Source organism: Taudactylus pleione, unplaced genomic scaffold, assembly GCF_031769625.1.
Source record: "Taudactylus pleione unplaced genomic scaffold, aTauple2 ptg000004l, whole genome shotgun sequence".
Lineage (NCBI taxonomy): Eukaryota > Metazoa > Chordata > Amphibia > Anura > Myobatrachidae > Taudactylus > Taudactylus pleione.
The window spans coordinates 4,714,059-4,737,111 of record NW_028284407.1 but is presented as its reverse complement, the minus strand read 5'-3'; the positions used below and the strand labels follow the sequence as shown (position 1 = coordinate 4,737,111).

At 45.1% G+C, this 23,053-nt stretch overlaps 1 protein-coding gene across 1 annotated transcript in view; it reads right to left on the bottom strand.

The window, feature by feature from the left end:
• The window catches only part of RAPGEF4 (Rap guanine nucleotide exchange factor 4), a 168,657-nt gene that overhangs the window by 132,985 nt on the left and 12,619 nt on the right, over window positions 1–23,053 (bottom strand). Inside the window, exons 2-4 of the mRNA XM_088468239.1 lie at window positions 16,318–16,379; window positions 12,554–12,607; window positions 11,906–12,012 (exon numbers count right to left, since the gene is read on the bottom strand). Of these exons, the coding sequence (XP_088324365.1) occupies window positions 11,906–12,012; window positions 12,554–12,607; window positions 16,318–16,379 (223 nt within the window). The remainder of the gene's footprint in view (window positions 1–11,905; window positions 12,013–12,553; window positions 12,608–16,317; window positions 16,380–23,053) is intronic.

The window sequence follows — 23,053 nt, the reverse complement described above, 5'->3', positions numbered from 1 at the left end:
CCCCCACCATTTTTCCCTTGTTACATATGTTCCCCACTCTTGTTCTCTTGTCACATATGTTCCCCCACTATTTTTACCTTGTCACATATGTTTCCCACTACTCTTCTTTTGTCACGTATGTTCCCCCATCATACTTCCTTTGTCACATATATTCCCGCATCATTCTTCCCTTGTCACATATGTTCCCCCATCAGTCTTCCCTTGTCACATGTTTCCCCACTATTCTTCTCTTGTCACATATGTTTCTTTGCCATTCTTCTCTTGTCCAGCACTGATCATTAATAAAACACCCATGTCCCAGCATCCTGCTCCCCCCATGCATCCACAGTATTTCTGTATGCAGTATTTATACAGCACATGTCTGAGCATGAAATGTCAGTGACAGTTATGGCATGCTACAACTATATACTATATAATTACCGTGGTTGAAACATGTTTCCACCGTGCGCAGTACTTATATACCCAGTGTATATGAATTAGTGGTGAAAAACAAAATTATATTAATAATACTACAGTATATCTGTAGCTGTTGGTAATGCATGTGTAACACCATTCCCTGTGTGCAGATGGTAAGTGCTAGTTTTGCACTTTGTGGGCTTGCAGTGGGACAGGCAGGTCCCAACACAAGCCCAAACGGTGGCACATGCTACTACCTCTATCATTTGTTTCTCTGGTAGGCTCTTCATGCCCTAGTTGGCATTATTGAAGGTTATCACATAATAAAACAAAGTTGACATCTCATATAAATTATACACAGCTATATCAAAGCACATATACTATTGATTTTATTTATTGCTGTAACCAATTGCCCATCTATTTGGCTCTATCTTATCCATCATGATGCCACTGATGAGTTTTTCATATTAATGAGTTTCATAGTCCGCATTTTATAAGGCTATAACTGCCCTGCGTACAATAAGTTTAATCGCTGTATTGTGTAAGCAGATGGTGATACTGTTAAGGAAATCAGTGTAATGGCTGCATAAAGGAATCTGAGAGTATCGTGTTCAGTGGACAAAAAGGAGAGTTATGGTAAAACTTGCCCTTGTTAACTCTCTTTCTTCGAAGTCCATAGGGTCCACAGAGGAGACAATGGGGTGTAGGTGGGACTTGGAGGACCGGACACCAACAGCAAAGCTTTTCAATCCCAGGATGCTCCGGTCCTTCCCCCTATACCCCACCCACAGCCTGAGGGCAACTCAGTTTTGTTAACAAGCCCAAGGCAGGAGCAGGATAGGAGAGAAGGAAGACTGGTACACTAAATAATCACACTCTCACACAGAGAAAGGTGAGTGACCAAGAGAAGAAACCTGTAGAAGCCAGGTGCGTCAGGGCGGGTGCCCTATGGACCCTATGGACTTAGAAGAAAGAGAGTTAACAAGGGTAAGTTTTACCATAACTCTCCTTTTCTTCTTCAGGGTCCACAGGGCTCCACAGGGGAGACAATGGGGATGTCCCAAAGCAGTTATTCAAGGGCGGGGACGCTCCTGAGCTGAGAGGGGAACCCTGTGCCCAAAGGAAGCATCCTGGGAGGCTAATGTATCAAAGGCATATAACCTAACAAAGGTGAGAACAGAAGATCATGTGGCCGCCTTGCATAGCTGTTCAGCAGAGGTGCCACGCTGGGCTGCCTACGAGGGACCCACAGAGCGAGTAGAATTAGCAAATACTGTACCCGGCACAGGAAGGCCCATCTGCGTGTAAACCTGTGAGATAGTCATGCGAATCAAGCTGGCCAGAGTCTGTTTGTCAGCTGGTCATACCACCTTATGGAATCCATATAAGATGAAGAGGGAGTCCGATTTCCTGATGGAACTAGTACGATCCACATAGATCTTCAGAGCACGGACCACATCTAAAGAAGGTCTGGTGATTGAAAGGCCGGAACCACAATTTCCTCGTTAAGGTGAAAATGAGAAACCACCTTGGGAAGGAAGCCCGGGCGCGTTCTAAGAACAGCCCTGTCAAGATTAAAGATTAAAAAGGGGGAGCGACATGAAAGCGCCCCTAAATCCTATACCCTACAGGCAGATGCTATAGCCAGAAGAAACCGAGCCTTCGCAGTGAGCCACTTGACATCCACTGATTCCAGGGGTTCAAATGGAGGTTCCTGAACTGCATGGAGAACCACTGACAATTTCCACGGAGCCACAGGAGGAACAAAGAGAGGTTGCATACATAGACCACCTTGTAGGAAGATGTGAACATCTGGTAGAGGAGCAATTCTGCATTGGAACCAGATTGACAGAGCAGACTTGCACCTTCAGAGATGCTAGGCGAAGTCCAAGATCCAATCCAGCCTGAAGAAAGGCAAGTATTTTAGAAATCTTAAAAACTTGAGGGTCATAGTTTCGAGGACCACACCACTGGAAATATGTATGCCATATCCGGTGATAAATTCTGGGCGAGGCCAGTTTACATGCTCTGAGCATGGTCTGGACCACAGAGCTAGAAAATCCCTTAGCCCTTAGGAGGGAGGTCTTAAGAGCCAAGCCGTTAAAGACAGGTGAGCCGGGACCACCTTTTCGAGGTGCTGGGGAGGTTTGGGTTCCCGCAGGCCTATCTACAGATCATTAAGTTAATATACCACACTCCATATACACAAATATTTATCAATGGACAACTATCGCAACCGTTCACAATACAGCGTGGAACAATACAGGGCTGCCCCTTATCCCCCATGCTCTTCACGCTAGCCCTTGAACCACTGGCGGTGGCACTAAGAAATTGTTCGGATTTTCATGGTATACGGTTAGGTTCGAAACAATACAAACTGCCTCTTTTTGCAGATGACATGCTCTTGATGTTATCGCAACCTTAAATTTCAATCCCTGCCATTCTAAAAATAATTGGGACATTTTGCTCATTTGCCGGATACAAAATAAATTATGACAAATCGGAGGTACTCCCATTACAAAAACCCTGTTATGTCTTAAAGTACTATCCCAATACGTTGAAATATATACGTAGCTCTTTTATAAAGGAACCCGACATTAAATTCATTAACAAAGTGTATTTATCTCCTGCACAGAGAAGCCAATTTGTCCCAGGTGCAGTGGGGGACTGTCTGAAATGCAAGACACAAAGAGCTAACTTTTACCACTGCTTCTGGGGATGTAGAAAAGTCAGACGTTTTTGGAATAAAGTTTTGAACTATATAAATGAAATAATGCAGCTGCGATTGCCTATGCATATTATACCTATGCTCTTCTGCAATTTTGATATATGGGTGCCTTTTCTACAGAACCATAACAAATCGGAAGTGTTTCCTTTTCTTACTGTTATACTGATGGTGGCAAAGAAATTGATTCTGTGAATGTGGTTAAAACCGGTGGCCCCCTTATTATCAACAGATCAAACTAATCTGCTGGAGAGTTTATATTTTGATAGACCATGCACCATTCCAGATATAGAGAAGGGAGTGGAGAGATTCTTTAGCAGATGGGGAATTTTTATTCAACACTTAAATAGCTCATTACAATCTGACATAATGAAAATATTTGAAACTACTACGTGGTCTTTGACTAGAAGACTGTATGCTACCTCATTGTTATATCTACTCTCCACCCCACCTTCTTTTTAAATCAAATGGATGGGTCTACCGATTCTACTAAAGTGCGTGGAAAATTTAGATAATTTACATAATATATGAATATATGTTTATGGAGCTATTGACTGCAATGAGGTATAGTAAAAATGTGAAATGGTGGCCAGACGGGACCTCCCCCCCCCCTCCTCCCCTATTTTACCTTTTTCTGTTTACATCTCTTGGATTCTTCAGAGTATCTAAAATTGGTTATGACTACAGCAAAATATTTTGGTAATATAACTTGATGTGTTTTACTCTTTGAATTTACTGTGTATTGCTGTATAGATTGATTTTGTCTCAACATGCATATCTAATGATGTAGGTAAACATTTTGCAAAAGTTTAATAAAAAGATTTTGAAAAAAAAAAAAAGACAGGCAGGCCAGGTCCAGATGTAAGACAGTTGAAGAGGAACGTCTATGGAGAGACTTTGAAGATTGGAGTACCAATGGCGTCTGGGCCAAGCCGGAGGTATCAACAGGACTGTGCCCCCTTCCTATTTCAATTTCCAAAGAACCCAAGTAAAAAGGGATATTGGAGGGAAGAGGTACACCAAATGGAAGGTCCACTGCACAGATAATGTGTCCACGAAGGCCGCGTTGGAGTCCCTTGTCCTGGCTCCATACACTGGAAATATGTAGTTGCGTCTTGAGGCCATGAGGTTTACATCCGGTAGAGCCCACTTGTCCACTAGGAGCTGAAAGACTTCCGGTTGTAGAGACCACTCACCTGCATGCACGTCGTGATGGCTGAAGAAATCCGCTTCCCAATAGAGAATTCCTGGGATGAACACTGCAGAGATGGCTGGGAGACGGTGGTCAGCCCATGTGAGAATGCGGGACACTTCTGCCATTGCTATCCGACTTTGAGTGCCTCCTTGGTGATTGAGATAGGTCACTGCCATGACAATGTTGGACTGTACTTGTACTGGCCTGCCCTGAAGAATATCCTGAGCCAGCGTTAGAGCTCTGTAGATGGTTCGTAGTTCCAGGACGTTGATTGGTAAGACCGCCTCAGTTGGAGTCCAGTAGCTTTGGAAGGAGTGTTGGCCGGTCACTGCACCTCACCTTCGCAGGTTGCATCCGTGATGTGGATTGCCCAGTCTGGGATCCAAAAGGGTGTCCCTTATCTAAGTGGGATATCTGTAGCCACCAGGATAGGGACAGGCGAACCTCCGGGGAGAGGCCCATCGTCTGGGATCTGAGCAGATGGGGCAGCCCATTCCACCTGAAGAGGATCAGGTGTTGTAGGGGCCTGGAGTGAAATTGAGTGAACTCCACCATGTTGAAGGTGGACACCATGGAACCTGGGGTCTGCACTGCAGAGTGAATTGACATTCGGTGACTGTGTAGTAGTCTGCGCACCTGGGGGCTGTAATACAGAGATTTAGTTTGTTGTTAGGAGTCCAGGAGGGCTCCCAGATGTACCATTCTTTGAGAAGGTATCAAGGAAAACTTTTTCCAGTTGATCAGCCAACCGTGCATTTGTAGAAAGGCAATGGTTACTTGTAGATGGTGGTGAAGAATTTCTGGGGAGCTGGCCAACAGCAAGAGATCGTCTAAGTATGGGAGCAATCTAATCCCTTGACGATGAAGATAGGCCACCATGACTGCCATGATTTTGGTAAAGACCCGAGGAGCTGTTGAAAGGCCAAAAGGCAGAGCCTGACATTGGTAATGTTGTTGTAGTATAGCAAACCAGATATTGTTGATGAGAAGGCGCTATAGGTACATGTAGGATCGTCCTGAATGTCCAGAGACACCATAAAATCCCCAGGCTCCATAGCCAGGATAATAGAGCGCAGGGTTTCCATACGAATCCTGGGCACCCTTATAAACTTGTTCACAGACTTGAGGTTAAGGATAGGCTGATGAAACCCATTGGGCTTCTGAACTAATAAAGGGTAGAGTAATAGCCCTTCGCTCGCTGTGAGGAGGGGACCGGAATTATTATTCCTGAGAGCAGTAAGGACTGAATGGCCTTTGGAGCAGCAGGGCCTTGCATGGGTCCAATGGAGGTCCTGTGCAAAAGAACTGCTGGGGGGGGTCGCCTTCAGGAATGATAGGGCATATCCTTGGGAGACCACTTCTCTAGCTCATCTGATGTGGTCTGACACCAGAACTGGGCGAATTGAAGAAGTCGGCCTCCCACCCTGGAAGAGGCCCATCCCGTCAGGCTAAAGACTTGTCCTCAGATTTGGTAGGTGGACGTCTAGTAGCCCAGGTCTGTTTTGTCTTAGGCTTGGAAAGGGCTGGCCTTTAGCATTTCCTTGAGGACGAAAGGACCAAAAGGATGACATCCGAGACTTCGCATTATATGCAGAGGGCAGGAATGCCGTCTTGGAAGCTGCCAAGGTAGTGACAATCTTGTCCAATTCTGGGCTAAACAGGAAATCCCCAGCATAAGGCAGGGTGGATGGGGTATATGGGGAAGGACCAGAGCATCCTGGGATTGAAAAGCTTTGCTGTTGGTGTCCTTTCCTCCAAGTCCCACCTACACCCCATTGTGTCCCCTGTGGAGCCCTATGGACCCTGAAGAAGAAAAACATTTTATATGAGGAAAGAGACTGGTTAACTATTCTTTATCTGAGAACGGTGTATCTGGGAAATAAAGTAAGAATGCATGAAGGCAGCGCTTGTTTGGTGCTTTTATCCCGTCTAACAGGGTCAAACCACCTTACTGTATGTCAACTTATATCAATGGGTCTGATTCAAACCCGGACGCTAATGGGCAATAGGCCGCAAATGACCGATGTTTTGGTGACTGCACCTGCGCCGCAGTGAGCAAGAGTCGTGTTGCTACTGCAGCTTTGGTCGCAGTATGGGAAAAGCTGCAGCCTGATTGACAGGCTGTGGTCTTTTGGTGGCGGTGATTGGGAGGAGCGTCAAACGCAGACATGTCGCCAGCATTTTGGATGTAAGCCAATGCAGATTCACTGGCCTCAGCACCTTACTTAAGGTTACTCAGGCTGTCCGATGGTCCACCGATGTTCCCGATGGTGATGTGATGCTTGCTTTCAGATGCATGGAGAGGAGCTGAGAAGCCACAGCTGGGCGTCTCAATTCAAAAGACGACCACTGCATAATTTACATACCCTCCAATACCCGCTGCTATCGAGGATGCAGCACCGATCGATCCTGCATTCATCTCCAAATCAGGCCCAATGACGGCAATTGTCAACTTGGACATATTTAGTTAGATATCTTACAATATTTCAATATGTCTGCATTTGTCTAAAAGGTATGTAAAGCATCTGGCAAAGTACAACTAACAATTGTTTAAAGATGATAATTGCTGGCACAAGGTGGAGACAGGATTTCTAAAGCTTCATGTTTCATTAAATGAATATATGTGCAATGCTGCTAAGGGTTATATTAGACATAGGCCAGGATGCCTGTTAATTAATGCAACTTTGAACTCATCAGCACTTCTGCACTTTATAGACATCATCAACAATGCAAATTGTCTTCACATATGAAACAAGGCCTCAAATTTCTATTGCCACAAACACGTCGCCTGCATGTATACACTTGCAATAGAGCATTACATGGATTTAAAGCCAGAGCATATTTCTGATACTGTAACATTGAGCAAAAGAATTATGCTGCCAAAATATGTTGTTTAAGCATCCATACACACAAATGAGAGCTGGCAGGGGGAACGAATATTTCAATATTTTATGTAAAAGCCGCTTCAGAGAAACCCATGTACACATGACTTTTACAGAAACTGTCTCTTAGGCCAGTGAGTCAGAACTAATACCTGCAATAATTTACACATAATGTTGCTCAATGCTGGAAACAGCAACAGGCGTTCCAAACGGGAGGTAGTCAGCTGACCTCTAAATGCTGACGCTGATATCCCAAAAAGGGAGTTAAGATAGGTGTCGAAATGCTGTCACCTATCTTAATCCCGATGCTGGAAAGCAGACGGAGGGATGCCCGAACGAGGTAAGTCCGGGGCGCCCATCCACTTATCCGCAGGGGGGGGGGGAGGGTTAGGTCAGGTAGCGGGGTTAGCGTTAGATTTTGGGGGGGATGGTTAGGGTTAGGCACCCCTAGGGGGGACGGTTAGGGCAGGCACCACTGGGGGTTAGGTTTAGGTACTAAGGGGGGAGGGTTAGATTTAGGCACGAAGGAGAGGGACTTAGGTTCAGGAACTAATGGGGAGGGTTAGGGTGCGGGGTGGGGAGGGTTAGGGTTAGGCTACCAAAAGGGAGGGTTAGGGAGGGGAGGGTAAGTATACTTACCTGACCCCTGTCGGGATACCAACCATCGGGATGCCGCTGTCGGTATTTTGACAGGAGGCATTCCGACAGACGGCATATCATAACGATTCCTTTCCAAACATACTGTAAGATCTGCTGGAGAAAGACATCTTTCTTCATGAGTCTATGATTCTTGCACGTATTATAAGTTGATATTTATGCACATTTGTGCAAGTATCTCTCATGGTGTTCTTTGGTTTATTTACTTGTCTATAAAATGTGGCACACCTATTGCAGTGATAATAATTGGAGATATACAGTAAATGCTATCTGACCTCCTCAACAGCGGACTGTAGACTGAACTCTAATGGAAAGGATTTATAATAACTTTACATGTAAGTAAATATTATTTTTACAAATTTATGTTTTATTTATTAACAGTTATATAGCACATACATATTCTGCAGCATTGCAGCGTTGTCCAGATAATATTTCATTTATTTAGATCAGTCCCTGCCCCAATGTAACTTACAATCTATTGCGCTCACTCAGACCCGCTCGCTAAGATGCATACTCTCGCTCAGGGGCGGATTGGGAACTTAAAGTGGCCCTGGAAAAAATTCTGAGAGTGGCCTCATTCAAATTTAAAACTGCAGGTGCCTCAAAACAATCATAAGTTGTGCTAGCAAACAGCCAGCTTGACAGATATACAATACAGAGAGCATCTTTGTGCCTGCCATCCACACAAACAGCATCCCAGTTAAGGGTGTAGCTATAGTAGGAGAGTGCGGCTGCTACGGGCACCCTCTCCCTGGACCCAGGCTTTTCTATTTTCACCAGAGTACTGCTGCAGGGCATCTGGGCCAGAGCTGATCTAAGATACAGCCATCTCTAGCTGCTGCCTGCATGCATTGTAATGTCACAATGCAGGTCACAGCCCTATATAAAGGATGCCCAGCTACTGGCAGCCATTTTGTTGTGACATTTTGCTACATTGATACTCTCTGAGTAGTTCCTGCTTTATTTAGATGACTTTGGATAACGACTACTGATATGAACACTGGACTATATCTCCCAATAAGGTTCTGAACAGCAACATTTTCAGAAAAATAATCTGAATAACATATTTAGGTAAGGACTTCTAACACATTTTGGCATGTCACCCTTACCCCTTCAGACACCTCCCTCCATTTTATCTATGGTTTTTAATTTAGAAACGATGGATAAAGCCAATTATTAATCTGATATGACACTGCATGACTTAAGATGTATATACACTTGCTCAATCCTTTGAGGATTAAACTCCAGGCCAGATTGTTAACACAAGCCTACTGGAGACTTGGACGCAGATTCAGCACCCAATATATGCCTACGAAGCTGTCCAATTTTGCAGCAAATCTCAAACAGTAGGTACAGAGAATGGGGCTGCTATGGGGCCAGCCTGCCCTGTTGCTGCAGGGCATCTGCTGTCACTGGCCCAGCTGTCTCTGCCTCCATCTCTCTTAAATTACTGATTTATTAATGAATCATAGCCTTCTTATATTCTTATATACCATGTTGTATAAGAAACATTTAGGATTAGAGAGACTATATTATTTTGTTTTTATAAAAACAATTTTTATAATGCTTACTATATACTAATTACCATTTATTTAATCCTGCATGTGTTTTAGAGGTGTGCATAATTAAAAGATAGCATCATAGTACACGTCACCTGGCTTGTTTTTACACTGAAGTGCTCGCAGTGCTTGCGACAGGGTATGGTCAACCTCAAGCGCTGCGATAGCATCCGATGTACCGATGGTTGCATACACTTCCCGGACATGATGTGCACAAGTGGGCGTCTTAAGACAGGCTGGTGGGTGTCTGCATACACTATGTGATCGCTCTCTAAGAAATACTGGGCGTGCTAATGCATTGCCTACGCAATTTGCATACACATCGTGCGAGCGATCGTATCTAACGAGCGGCTCTGAATCAGGCCCTACTGTATATGCTCTAACATGGACACAGGGGGTAATTTATTGTCAGAATCCAATTAACCTACTACTTTGTTTTGGAGAGTGAGAGGAAGTCACCAGAGCATCCGGAAGAAAGCCAAGCAAACACAAAACATACAAACTCCACACAGATAATACCTTGCACAGGAATTGAACTCATGACCCAAGGGCATAATGCCAACCATTTTTGCCACTTTATTACATGAAGACATGCAGTGGTATTCCAAAGGAAACTACTGGCAATGAGTTTGTTCAACAGGACAGGCAGGTCAACATGGGGCTGCTAATTAGGCTCTGATGGCAAGTCTCTGGCTCTAACATGCTGAAACCTTTCATGCCTCTACACAGTGGCGGGTTACATGGGATGCCTGGGGGACATGAAATGTGTTTTCAGACCACACTGTGGGCTTCATTCAGAGGCGGCCGTACGGTCTACGACCGCACGGCCGCCTCGATGTTTGTCCAGTGCGCATGCGCACGAGGGAGCCGGCTCCTTCGTGCGCATGCGTGAGACCCGCTACGACCGACAGCGCCGGTCGTAGCGGGTCTCTTTCCAAAGGGGCGAGCTGTCGATGCTTATTGACAGCTCGCCCCATTTGGAAGGCGGGCCGGGGGGGTGGCAGCCCAAACTGAGGCATTCCCATGGGAACGCCTGCCGTTTGGGGGAGGCCCCACTGACATCACTAGTGATGTCAGTGGAGAGCTTCCGGCTCTGACAGAGCCAGAAGCTCTCCGGGCTTACGGCAAGTGAGACCCTACACTAGGGTCTCGTCGTAAGCCCCGATGGTCGCGATGGTCTATGACCATCGCGACCATCACCCTAGCGGTCGTTAGAGCTGTGGGTGTAAACCCACAGCCTAACGACCGAAACAGAGGCGGCCGGTCAGGATGCAAGCGGCCGCCCAGTTTCTGAGCGACCGCTTGCATTCTCCGACCGCCTCTGAATGAGGGCCTGTGTTATTTTGGCCAAATAACAGAACAGCCTCTTTTTGCAGCATGATCAGGTTGTCGCATTTTTGTGGCAGCTTAGACACCACTTCATACACCCAATTCCTGAACAACAGCAACAAACACATTCAGTGGGGAGTTTCCATTAATTGTACGATGAGTAATTCATTCATTGGCCAAGTTTTATTGATTACGAAGAGTGATCTGACTCCTGTCTTCTCTGTAATGTTAAATCAATCACAGGAAGTGTAACTTACTTTTCTAAAATAATTGCTCTTTAAAAGACTTGTTCACTTTCTAAATTCCCATTTTGGTAGATCAATAATTTTCCTACAGTAAATGTGGTATCACAATTAGTCTGAATTACTTTCATCCTTCTGTTGTCTTGCAGCAGTGTGTGTGGAATTCAGGCAAACTATGGTCAGTTTATTCATGTGTACACTGGTAACTGTGGTACACAATCGGACCGGGATCGGTATTAATGACCGCCGGATCTATGTCAAATCCCGACGCAGGGAGACCGGCAGCAGTGAAGATCCCGACAGGTAAGTAAACTAACTATACCTAAGCCCGTTCCCCCCCTAACCATCCCTTAGGGGTGCCTAACCCTAACCTCCCCCCGTATTGCCTAACCCTGTCCCCCTCGTAAGTGCCTAACCCTAACCTTCCCCCGGGGGTGCCTAACCCCCCCTTCCCATAGCCTATCCCTAACCCTCAGCGGGGGTTGCCTAACCCTAAGCCCCTAACCTAACCCTCCCCCCCGCGGCTGTCCACGTCCGCCGCCCGGCTTTCCTTTGTATGATAGGCATCAAGATTTCGACGCCTATCATTAGTCCTCTGTCGGGATTGCACAGTCGGGAAGCCGGCAGTCGGCATTTCGACCGTCGGCTTCTTGACTGCATACCATCGGATCCGAACCCCCCAAATGCCTGTAGGCTCTGGCAGGCTGTCGCTGTCCAAGTGTTGGGTGTTGTCTTACAGTTGCATATTCTCTCTCCACATTACAAAGAGACAGATATCTTTTTACATCTATCTTAATGAATATTCAAAGACACCTTTTCATGGTGGATCAATTAAATCATTTATTTATTATTTTCAGGCTTGGAAGATACTTGTAACCGCAAACGTTTTGCTGATATTATGTGGGAACCCTCTTACTTACCTGTAAGTCTTTAGATGGTATTTCCGATCTCTTATCATGTGAGGGGCCCTGGATAGGATTGCATTACGTAAGGTCTTCTCAGCCCTGAGGATGCGCTCAGAAGGGACCTTTAATGATTCAAACATAAAATAGCATTTTATATAAAGCATAACAAATGCGGACTAACTCCCCTGCTGGAGATGAATGCAGTTGAGCATATTCTGAAATAGTGTTAATTAATGATACAGTATATTCAAAGATAAAACGCATCTGCACAGAATGTTCCGTGTTGGATCTCTTGGATTATCCAGACAATCCATTTCATGGGGTTGTATAGTCCCCTTGTATCGAGTTATCATGCACTAAAAGGCCCAAGACATGTAAGGGAGAGAGGTACAAGCTGGGTCAGAGTTATTGGGAGCTGGCGAAGGTGGCATGTGATTGGTGGCCATGGCTCAAAACCAACCAATCACACACCCTATTCCTTCTTCAAACTTTTTCTCGATAGACCACCATCAAATGTTCTTGACTGTTAATGCCAGGGATCTATAGAATGGCGTAAATGTTAATTGTGTCATGCTATAAGGTAAAACAACTTCAATCCTTGAAAAGGAAGCCTTGCATTTTTAAATTAGTATGCACCTTAGCCACTTCCCGGCATCCCATTACCTCTGTAATGGTTTTTGCTTGACGGAGCGTGATTTGATTTTCAATGAGGGGGGTCTGAAAAATAACACGTAATCAAAAATAAATAAAAAACAAACATGAAAACAAAAGAAAAATATTAGTAATCAAGAGGAAAGAAAACAAAAAAAAATTGTAGCCAAGGTTAAAGGAACAAGTAAAAAAGAAGGCAAGCAAGTAATGCAAATATTAAAATACTAAATGAAAATAGAAAACAATATAAATTATACAGTAAATAAAAAAAACTAAAATTAAAATGTTTAAGTTTATAAATTATAACTAGTGTTTATGGGATATGAATATAGCATAGTATGTCAATACATTTTATGGTTAATGTAACTCAAGATCACTCAGTTGTAAAACTACAGGGGAAACAACTTAAGATTTTAATACTGGGACAAAGCACTTCGTAACAAGATTTGTGGCTGAATAATATACATTAAACTTGTGATTAGCAGTCAGGAATGGTAGTGTTCATATAGCCCGCAAAAGTATAAGCCAATATAAATGCACCAATTTCATCTTTCATCAAGTCGCAAGCTATTGAAAAATCCACATATATGTTTTATATACAGTATATAAAATATGTATTGGGGTTGGATATAACTTAGTTAAAATTTAGACAGTCAAAACTTAGACAACATAATGTTGACAGGTACAATACTTAGACAACCAAAATGTCGACATGGACTATATGTCGACAATCAATATATAGACAGTCAACATATCGAAAGTTACATCATTTAGATACTGTATAGACATAGTTTATACATTCACTATATAGACAGGTCGAAATGTCGACAGGGTCAAAATGTTGACAGTTAAACTGTAAACAGGTAAATCATTGTCCCACTTGGTCACGGTCAGATGCTTAATACTCAGCTTCTATAAAAGTCACAGTGAGACTAACATCCTCCCACGTACTAAACTTCAGACAGGCGAGTGGTCTCCAAAGACGTCTCTGTGTTGTTTTTGTTTGGTTGGTTATGTTTTGTTTGAGTGCTCACATCATGCATGGAATAGCTGTGCCAGCCTCTGACTAAAAATAACCACCGCACTAGGAAACAAGTTAGATACTTTTTTTTATGGAATACATTAATTACATATTCAGTCGTCTCTAACCTGACAACTAACATGCTACTAGATTTTATGTTCTATTAGTTTTTGTTTCTGCTGTAGAATACTTTGTGTTGAACTGTATTTTTGTGTCTCACCATATTAAAAAGTAGTTGTAAAATACAAAAATTGTGTGTGAACATATGCAAGTGCCGTCCTCTTTACGTACAAAGGGCCTGATTCAGACCCACTCGCAAGCGCGCAGTGCTCGCAAGCGGGTCGATGGTCCCCCACTGCGCAAGCGCCGACTCCGGCGTGCGCATGCGCAAGATCCGTCCAGCGACGGCAGCTCAGTCGCTACGGGTCTCGCTACAAGACGGGATGGCTGTCAATGGTGAGTGACAGCTCGCCCCATTTTGTAGGCTGGGAGGGGGGGTGGCTGCACAAACGCAGGCGTTCCCTTAGGAACGCCTGGCATTTGTGGGCGGCCCTACTGACATCACTAGTGATGTCAGTAGCGGACTACCTGCTCTATTAGAGCAGGAAGTCCACTCGGTGTCACTCTCTGCTCTGGTGCTTCTAGCACACTCTGGTCTGTATCTCAGATGTTTGCTGCATCATCTGAGTGTGCTAGAAGCACCAGAGCACAGAGTGACACCCCAGGAAGGAAAGAGGAACTGCACAGGTTGTGACAGGTGCAGGGTGCTAGAATGAACACTAGGGTTCTGATTACCTAGGCCCAGGCTTGCCTGGGGGGTTCGACAGGAGCCCAGGTCAGTCATGGAGGAGGAGGAGGAGGAGGAGGAGGAGGAGGAGGAGGACGAATGCCCCACCCCCTCCACACATGCATAATCTTCTTAATAAAGGGGAGTTGTATCTAGCCCTGGGGAGAGATAACGTTGACCAAGCTACCAATCAGCTTCTGACTGTCAGCTCATAGACTGTGATAGATAATTGACTGTTAGAAGATGAGTGGTTGCCATGTTCAACTTCTCCACTCTATCTCCCCCAAGGCTTGATACATATCCCCCTACATGTTTACATGAGTGAGCATGGCCACACACTCCCCTCTAGCACCAAGGTACACAGTATTTCCCAGTGGCCTGAATATATCCTCTGTAGACATACCACTTACAGTATCTGAGCTATATTTAGTGTAAAAAGTAAACACAAATATCAACAGTAAATATCACAGTGCAGAATACAGCATGATATCACCAAGAAATGCTTAAAATATAATTCTACTAATTTGGAGTAAGATCAAATAATTAAAACCATTAAACCTTACTTAGTTGCACTCCTCTGACGTGTTCTGTCATGCCACTATTTGTCCTGAATCATCCTACTTTCTGTCCGAGCAGATTTTTTAACTCAATACAGGATTTTTGAAATACCTCCCCAGAGAAACTGCCTTATGGCCACCCCATAAACTAATGAGAAGAAGATTCAACAACTTCAAACTGATATACCACCTGAGCAGGAGAAAGACCCTCCAGACAGTAACCATTAGAGGCTCTGAGCCTCATTCAGTGGCGGACGCAGTTGTGTAGCTACTGCGCCTGTATGGTAATGCTATGGCCGATGGGCATCCCATTGAGTTGCTCACCCGCCATGGTGCAAATCGGCCGATGTGCCCACAAACACAAACTATTGGCGGATCTATCAGTCGCATCATTGGACATTGTACCTGCCTATGTAGGGTGCAGAATGTCCGTGGGTCCATGGCCACCGATGTCAGTGGACCTAGGACCTCATTCAGAGTCTCTCGCTAGGGCACGCTCGCTCGCTGGGAGCGATAATCGCACATCTGCGCATGCGTAAAATTTGCAGTGCTCGTGCGCAAGTCATTCGTTGCGATCTGATTTTGCTAGCTCGCAAGCCACTTTCAGGTCGCTGCTTTGAGTGACAGATAGTGCCGTTTGTGGGTGGTAACAGGGGAAGGTGCTTGTGAACGGGGGTGTGGATGTGCGAACGCAGGCGTGTCTGACCGTCAGAATGGTGTTTAATGGGTGTGCATAATTAGCAAAGTAGCATCATTGCACACGTGACTGGGTTGTTTTTTAGCCTGAACTGCTCGCAGTGCTTGGGGTAGGTTAGGTCAACCCCAAACGCTGCGAGCAGCTCCGATGGCCCTCGATGTTCACGATTAATCAGACACTTCCCGGGGATGACGTGTGCTGCGAGTGACAGGTGGGAGGTTTTATAGTCCAGCGTATGTACGCTAACTGCTGTCGCTTACTAAGACATAGAGGGCGTCCTTACAGCGCAAAGAGCGATCGCTTGATTTTCATACCCGGCCCCTTTTTGCAAGCGAGCGATCGCATCTTGCGAGAGACTCTGAATGAGGGCCACAGACACGCCCCCGACACACACTCCGCTAGCCTCTACCCAGTCATCATCCAGATAAGCCCATTGAATTTGGCAATAACCATCAGACGCATCCTCGGAAGTAAAACACCGGTCGCTTGCGTCTGATGTTTTACGAGCGTCTCCCTCAGAAATCTCTGCTTTCAATTTTTTTCATCCCACACAATACAAAATATTTCGTCTTGGATGGAATTAGGATTTATTGGCACTAGATATAACACCCTATGCACTTACAGCAATGTTTAATTGCCGATATTGGTATGGAGGACCAGATTTGTGCAATCACAGCATAAGTTATAGGTTATTATTAATATATAGATTTTTACCTTGTTACAGTTTTTGGATCCTGAGCCCATGGCACTGTTCATGTTTTCCTTGTCAGATATCCCTAGAGAAAAGTAAAATAAGAGAAAAGAGAAGGTCATTTCTTTAGGGCCTTGGAAACGGTTTCTGCTTTGTAACGCTTTGGGGGAATCTGCTGCTAAGGTGTCAGTTCAGTTATCTATCTGTCCCAGTGACTTATTATTTGTGATCTGATTTTCCCTTTTTTTGCATTAAAGATTTTCATCTCAGAAAGGTTATTTTCCTACAAAAAACAATTCAGATATATTCCTCCCCAGCTTCCCAGGTGTCTAGCAATGGTTACCTTTCTTCCCCATTTTATGTTCACAGAGGCACTAGTCAAGGGTGTCCCTTATCTCCCCTCCTCTTGGTGGTGGCATTGGAACCTCTGGTGATTGCACTGTGAGCCTCAGCTGATTTTAACCACTTAACTGACAAATTTTGTTTCCAAAAACGAGCTCCAAATTTGTCGTTTTTTTTAATGACTGAATTAGGTCAAGAACATCTTTTTAAAACTTCTCCAACACAATTTTATAAAAAAGAAATATATATTTTTTTTAATAAACACAGTGGCCCTGATTCAGAGCCGGACGCTCTGACAGAGCGCTCGATCTGAATCAGGGCCGGTCTTTTTTTATTTTAGAACGGCCTCCTGGCCGCTCGCATAGCTGTGGGTGACCACCCACAGCTATAGCGAGCGGCCATGATGATGGTCGCGATGGTCAAGACCATTGCGACCATCGGGCTTGAGACGAGACCCTTGTGGCAAACAGAGCCGAAAGCTCTCCCACTGGCATCACTTGTGATGTCAGTGGGGTCGCCCCCAGATGGTAGGCGTTCTCATGGGAACGCCTCCGTCTGGACAGTCACCCCCCAAGGGTGCGTGCTGTCACTCAACATCGACAGCACGCCCCCTTTGGTACGAGACCCGGAGTGACGGATTGCCCGTCGCTATCCGGGTCTCGCACATGCGCACGACGGAGCCAGATCCTTCGTGCGCATGCGCTCTGGGCCAGGTCTGAAACAGGCCCAGTATACCATAAAAACAGCAAATTTTATGGTATACTGTAGTGATGGTTATTGACAGCTGCACAATGATGATTATTTCTCGATTATTTCTCGATTGGGAAACCATCGATAATAATCATTGTTTGTTTTAGACCGCAACCACCTGGGCTGCCATCGGTGGTACAGTATCGGTGCCCATCAGCAATGGCACAACAACTTCTTATCGGTCATAGATCATCGATAGTTTGCAGACCATGTATAGTCAGTGGCCATCCCTAGTATACTGTATAGTATACCATCACTAAGCGGAGGCCCTGTATCGAGTGTTGATCGATACAGGACCGCCATAATCAAAATCAAATTGACTGTAACACCAACATTAAAAAGGAAAAAAAGAAAACATTGCTAAAAACAATAATAATACATACACAAACTGTATGTATATATATATATATATTAGGGATGTGCAGGCTCGGATAGGTTCGAGTTTGCACGTGGAGTTCGGATTTTTCCCTCCAAAAAAACGGAACTCACAACGAGGCAAAACGTCATCTTACATGGACGAACATCATCATTCCTGGTCTTTTGTCCAGGAATGATGATGTTCGTCCATGTAAGATGACGTTTTGCCTCGTTCTGAGTTCCGTTTTTTTGGAGGGAAAAATCCGAACTCCACGTGCAAACTCGAACCTATCCGAGCCTGCACATCCCTAATATATATATATATATACTGTATATATATATATATATATATATATATACACACACACATACATATACTGTATATATCTATATATATATATATATATATATATATATAGACACACACATACATACATATACTGTAAATATACATACATATATATATATATATATATATATATATACACAAACACAGCGGGTAAAATAAGTATTGAACACATCAACATTTTTCTCAGTAAATATATTTGTAATGGGGCTATTGTAATTAAACTTTTACCAGATGTCAGCAACAACCCATGCAATCCACACATGCAAAGAAATCAAACCATAGATGCCCATAAATTAAGTTGTGTGTAATAATGTGAAATGATACAGGGAAAAAGTATTGAACACGCTTACTGAAATGTATTTAATACTTCGTACAAAAGCCTGTGTTGGCAATGACAGCTTCAAGACGCCTCCTGTATGGAGAAATTAGTCGCATGCATTGCTCAGGTGTGATTTAGGTCCATTCTTCCACACAAACAGTCTTCAAATCTTGAAGGTTCCGTGGGCATCTTCTGTGAATTCTGGGCTTGATTCAGACCCACTCGCTAGGAAGCGTTCGCATTCATGCAGACTGCAGATGTTTGCATTGTGCGCCTGTGTACGCATCGCAGTGCGCGTGCGCAAACCAGTGCGAATGATCGGGAAGCGTTTGCTTGCTGCGCATAGACAGCCTAGCAGAAGGAGCGACAGAAGCCATATGTGGGTGGTGACAGGGGCTGGCCACTAGAAACGGGGGAGTGTAGGTGCGAATGCAAGTGTCTTAACGACGTGCATAATTTAGAGGCAGCGTCATAGTACACGTCACTTGGCTGATTTTTACTCTCAACCGCTCTCAGTTCTTGCGGTAGGGTATGGTCAACCACAAGCGTATGCATCCGATAGTACTCAATGAATCCGATGGTTGCATACACTTCTTGTGACGTGCGCAAGCGGGCGTCTTAAGACAGGCTGGTGGGCGTCTGCATACACAAAGCGATTGCACGCCAAGACATAGTGGGCGTGCTAATGCGTTGCCGTGCGATCACCTGCCTTGCCGAATTTGCATGCGAATATAGCGAGCGAACGCATCTAGCGAGCGGGTCTGAATCAGGTCCTCTGATCTTTAGTTCTTTATATAGATTTTCAATTGGATTCAAGTCAGGTGATTGGCTGGGCCATTCTAGCAGCTTTATTTTCTTTCTCTGAAACCAATTGAGAGTGTCCTTGGCTGTGTGTTTGGGATCATTGTCTTGCTGAAATGTCCACCCTCGTTTCATCTTCAGCAGATGGCAGCAGATTTTTATCAAGAATGTCTCAGTACATTTTTTCATTCATCCTTCCTTCAATCATATGAAGTATGCCAGTACCGTATGCTGAAAAACAGCCCCACACCATGATGTTCCCACCTCCAAACTTCACTGTTGGTATGGTGTTTTTGGGATGATGTGCAGTGTCATTGCTCCTCCAAACACGGGACCTCATTCAGAGTCGGTCGCAAGCGATGAGCGCTCGCAACCGGGTCTATGTTTTGGCCCTGCGCACGCGCAGCGGCCGCACTGTGTGCGCGTAAGCCCTGGAGCGAGAGAGAAACTCTGGAGCTCGCTACAAAAGAGCCGGCTGTCGATGTTGATCGAAAGCTCGGCCCGCTTTGTAGGCGGGGCGGGGGTTTCACAAACAGAAGCGTTCCTGACGGAACGCTTGCCGTTTTGTGGGAGGACGCACTGACATCAGCAGTGATGTCAGTGGAGAGTTTCCTGCTCGATCAGAGCAGGAAGCTCCCTTGGGCTTGCGGTTGCCGAGACCCAACCTTAGGGTCTTGTCGCAAGCCCCGATGGTCGCGATGGTCTTGACCATCGAGACCATCACCCTGGTCGGTCGCTAAGCTATGGGTGGTAACCCACAGCTTAGCTAGCGACCAGGAGGCCGCACTAAAAAAAAGAAGCGGCCGCCCTCATTCAGAGAGAGCGATCGTTTCTTGCGACCGCCTCTGAATGAGGGCCATGGTGTGTATAATGGCATCCAAATAGTTTAATTTTGGTCTCATCTGACCAGACTATATTATCCCAGTATTTCACAGGCTTGTCCAAATGTTGTACAGCAAACTTTAAATGAGCTTCAACTTGCTTTTTCTTCAGCAATGGAGTCTTGCGTGGTGAGCGTGCATACAGGCCATGGCGGTTGAGTGCATTACTTATTGTTTTCTTTTAAACAATTGTACCTGCTAATTCCAGGTCTTTCTGAAGCTCTCCACTAGTGGTCCTTGGCTCTTGGACAACTCTTCTGATAATTATTTTCACTCCTCTGTCAGAAATCTTGCGAGGAGCACCTGGTCGTGGACGGTTTATGGTGAAATGATGTTCTCTCCACTTTCGGATCATGGCCCCAACATTGCTCACTGGAGCATTCAGAAGTTTAGAAATCCTTCTGTAACCAATGCCATCAGTATGTTTTGCAACAATAAGGTTGCGAAGGTCTTGAGAGAGCTCTTGCTTTTACCCATCATGAGATGTTTCTTGTGTGACACCTTGGTAAAGACACAATTTTTTAAGGCCATCAGTTGGAACTGAACCAGCTTATATTAATTTGCACTGAAAAGGGGCAGGATTGCTTTGTAATTACTGATAGATTTCAGCTGGTGTCTTGGCTTTCCATGCCTTTTTGCACCTCCCTTTCTTCATGTGTTTAATACTTTTTCCCTGTGTCATTTCCCATTATTACACATAACTTAATTTATGGACATCTATGGTTTGATTTCTTTGCATGTCTGGATTGCATGGGTTGTTGCTGACATTTGGTGAAAATGTCATTACAATAGCCCCATTACAAAAATATCTACTGAGAAAAATGTTGATGTGTTCAATACTTATTTTACCCCCTGTATTTGTGTATGTGTATAAGAAAAGGGGAAAGGAGAAGGAGGACAGCCAGCTGCTACTGTGTATATGCCCGGCGGCTGCTCCGTTCCCTCTGCAGCTGCCGGTTGTGGGTGCTGCCGGGGAAAGGCTTAGGGTGTGGGTGCCACAGGGGGGAGGATTTGCCCGGTGGCTGCGCTGTCTCCTCAGCCGCTATCTATCTGGTGGCGGGGAGAGAAGGATTTGCCGGGGGGCTGCTCTGTCCTTTCTGTAGCCACTGAGTTGTCTCTAGGCGGCGGTGGGGGTAGGAGGTTTTGCCCGGTGGCTGCAGCCACCGTTTGTCTCTATCAAGGTGGCGGTGGGATTAGGCGGCGGGGAGAGGAAGATTTGCCCGGCGGCTGCGCCATCCTGGAGCACCGTTGGTTCTTAGTCTGATTTGCTTAGTGGCTGCTCCGTCTACTCTACAGGGGACCGGGAGGTCCCTCTGAGATTGGCAGCTGATGGAAGATTAACTTCCAGCAGCCGCCCACAGGACATTTCTGACTGGTCACATCAGATGCGACCTTGTCAGGGAAAGCCCAGCCTGGTGTGGTCGCATCTGATGCGACCGTGCCAGGCAAGTGGTTAAAGGTATTTCTATAGGTTCTGCTGAGCTCAAATTGTCCCTTTTTGCAGACGACATGCTCCTGTTTGTCTCTGACCCTATTTCTTTCATTCTGGCTATAATTACATTGTTGTCCAGTTTTGGATCATTTGCAGGGTACAAAATCAATCTTTCATAAATCTGAATTGATGCCTGTCGTGAATATCTCCCCTACTGGTTTACATCACCCGGCTTATAGCCATTTTCGCATTTCTCTTACTCAGTTTAAGTATCTTGGTATTAATATCCCAGTGACTGTGTCACCATTATATTGCCGAAATTATACCCCTATCTTTTCACAATTTACCAAATTGCTAGATGCCTAGAAACTGCTGCCTCTTTCCCTTCTAGGTAGAGTAGCTCTCATTAAAAGTGTAGCTTTTCCCAAGCTGTCCTACCCTATTCAAATGCATCCTATTTGTTTAAGTCTGTCAGATGTGAAAGCTATTACCAAATTGTTCACTTCCTTTTTATGGAGAGGAGGTCATCCTCGTATTGCAGTGACTAAACTACAATTACCCAGTCAAAAGGGGGCTTAGGACTGCCTGATATTCTCATGAGGGCTGAACATTTTAGATATATCAGCGACTGGTTACTGGGTAGAGACAACTACACACACCCATCAACTGAGTTAGCCATGTTTGCACCGTTTTCTGCGGCTGTGCTACTTCACTCTCCTAGGCGTCTCATTCCCATCTATATTTTTAATAATTTATTGTTTCATGATACTTACTGTATGCGGCTTGGTGTAATATGTGTTTGAAACTCAATAGGCCTTACACTTGCTCTAAATATGTTCCGTTTCTGGGTAACCTGCTGTTCCCTTCAGGTCTAGACAACTCTTTGTTCCTTCAGTGGAAGGATAAGGGCATTGCTATGGTGAAAGATGTTTTTGACCCTGGTGGAGTTGTCATTTCTTTTAGTGTTTTTCATGATAAAAACGGTATCCCCCAATTTGACATGTATCTTCAAATAGTTCATTTTGCTTGTTCTATCATGTCACAATTCACATCTACAAGTTCTCCTGATTTACTTCATAATCTATTGTCATTCATATTGCTTCATCCGCAGGGCAGCCATCAGGGGGGGAGTGCTGGGTCTGGAGTCCCGGGGACGGACCTATCAGTAATATAGCAGGTGAACCTTGAGAATAATGGGCCAGCCAGTATCCAGAGGATTATTATCACTGCGGAAGCGATCCGCACTGCAGCGCCGGGCAGCCATCACAATGACAGTGACTGCTGCCTTGCTTCCTGTTGGCTGGCAGCTGGCCCCTCCCCTGGACCAGCCACCTGACAAAGAAGAGAGCACAGAGCAGCCGGATCAGCCCAGCATATGCTGAGAATCACACTCCTGTATACAGCAGTACGGACTCAGGCGGCAACAGGCGGCATTGAGGGCCCCACGGCAGCGCAATTTTACAGAGGTAAATGGGGCACCACTGACACAGAAGGGGGGGGGTTACTGACATATGTGTGTGTGGGGGGG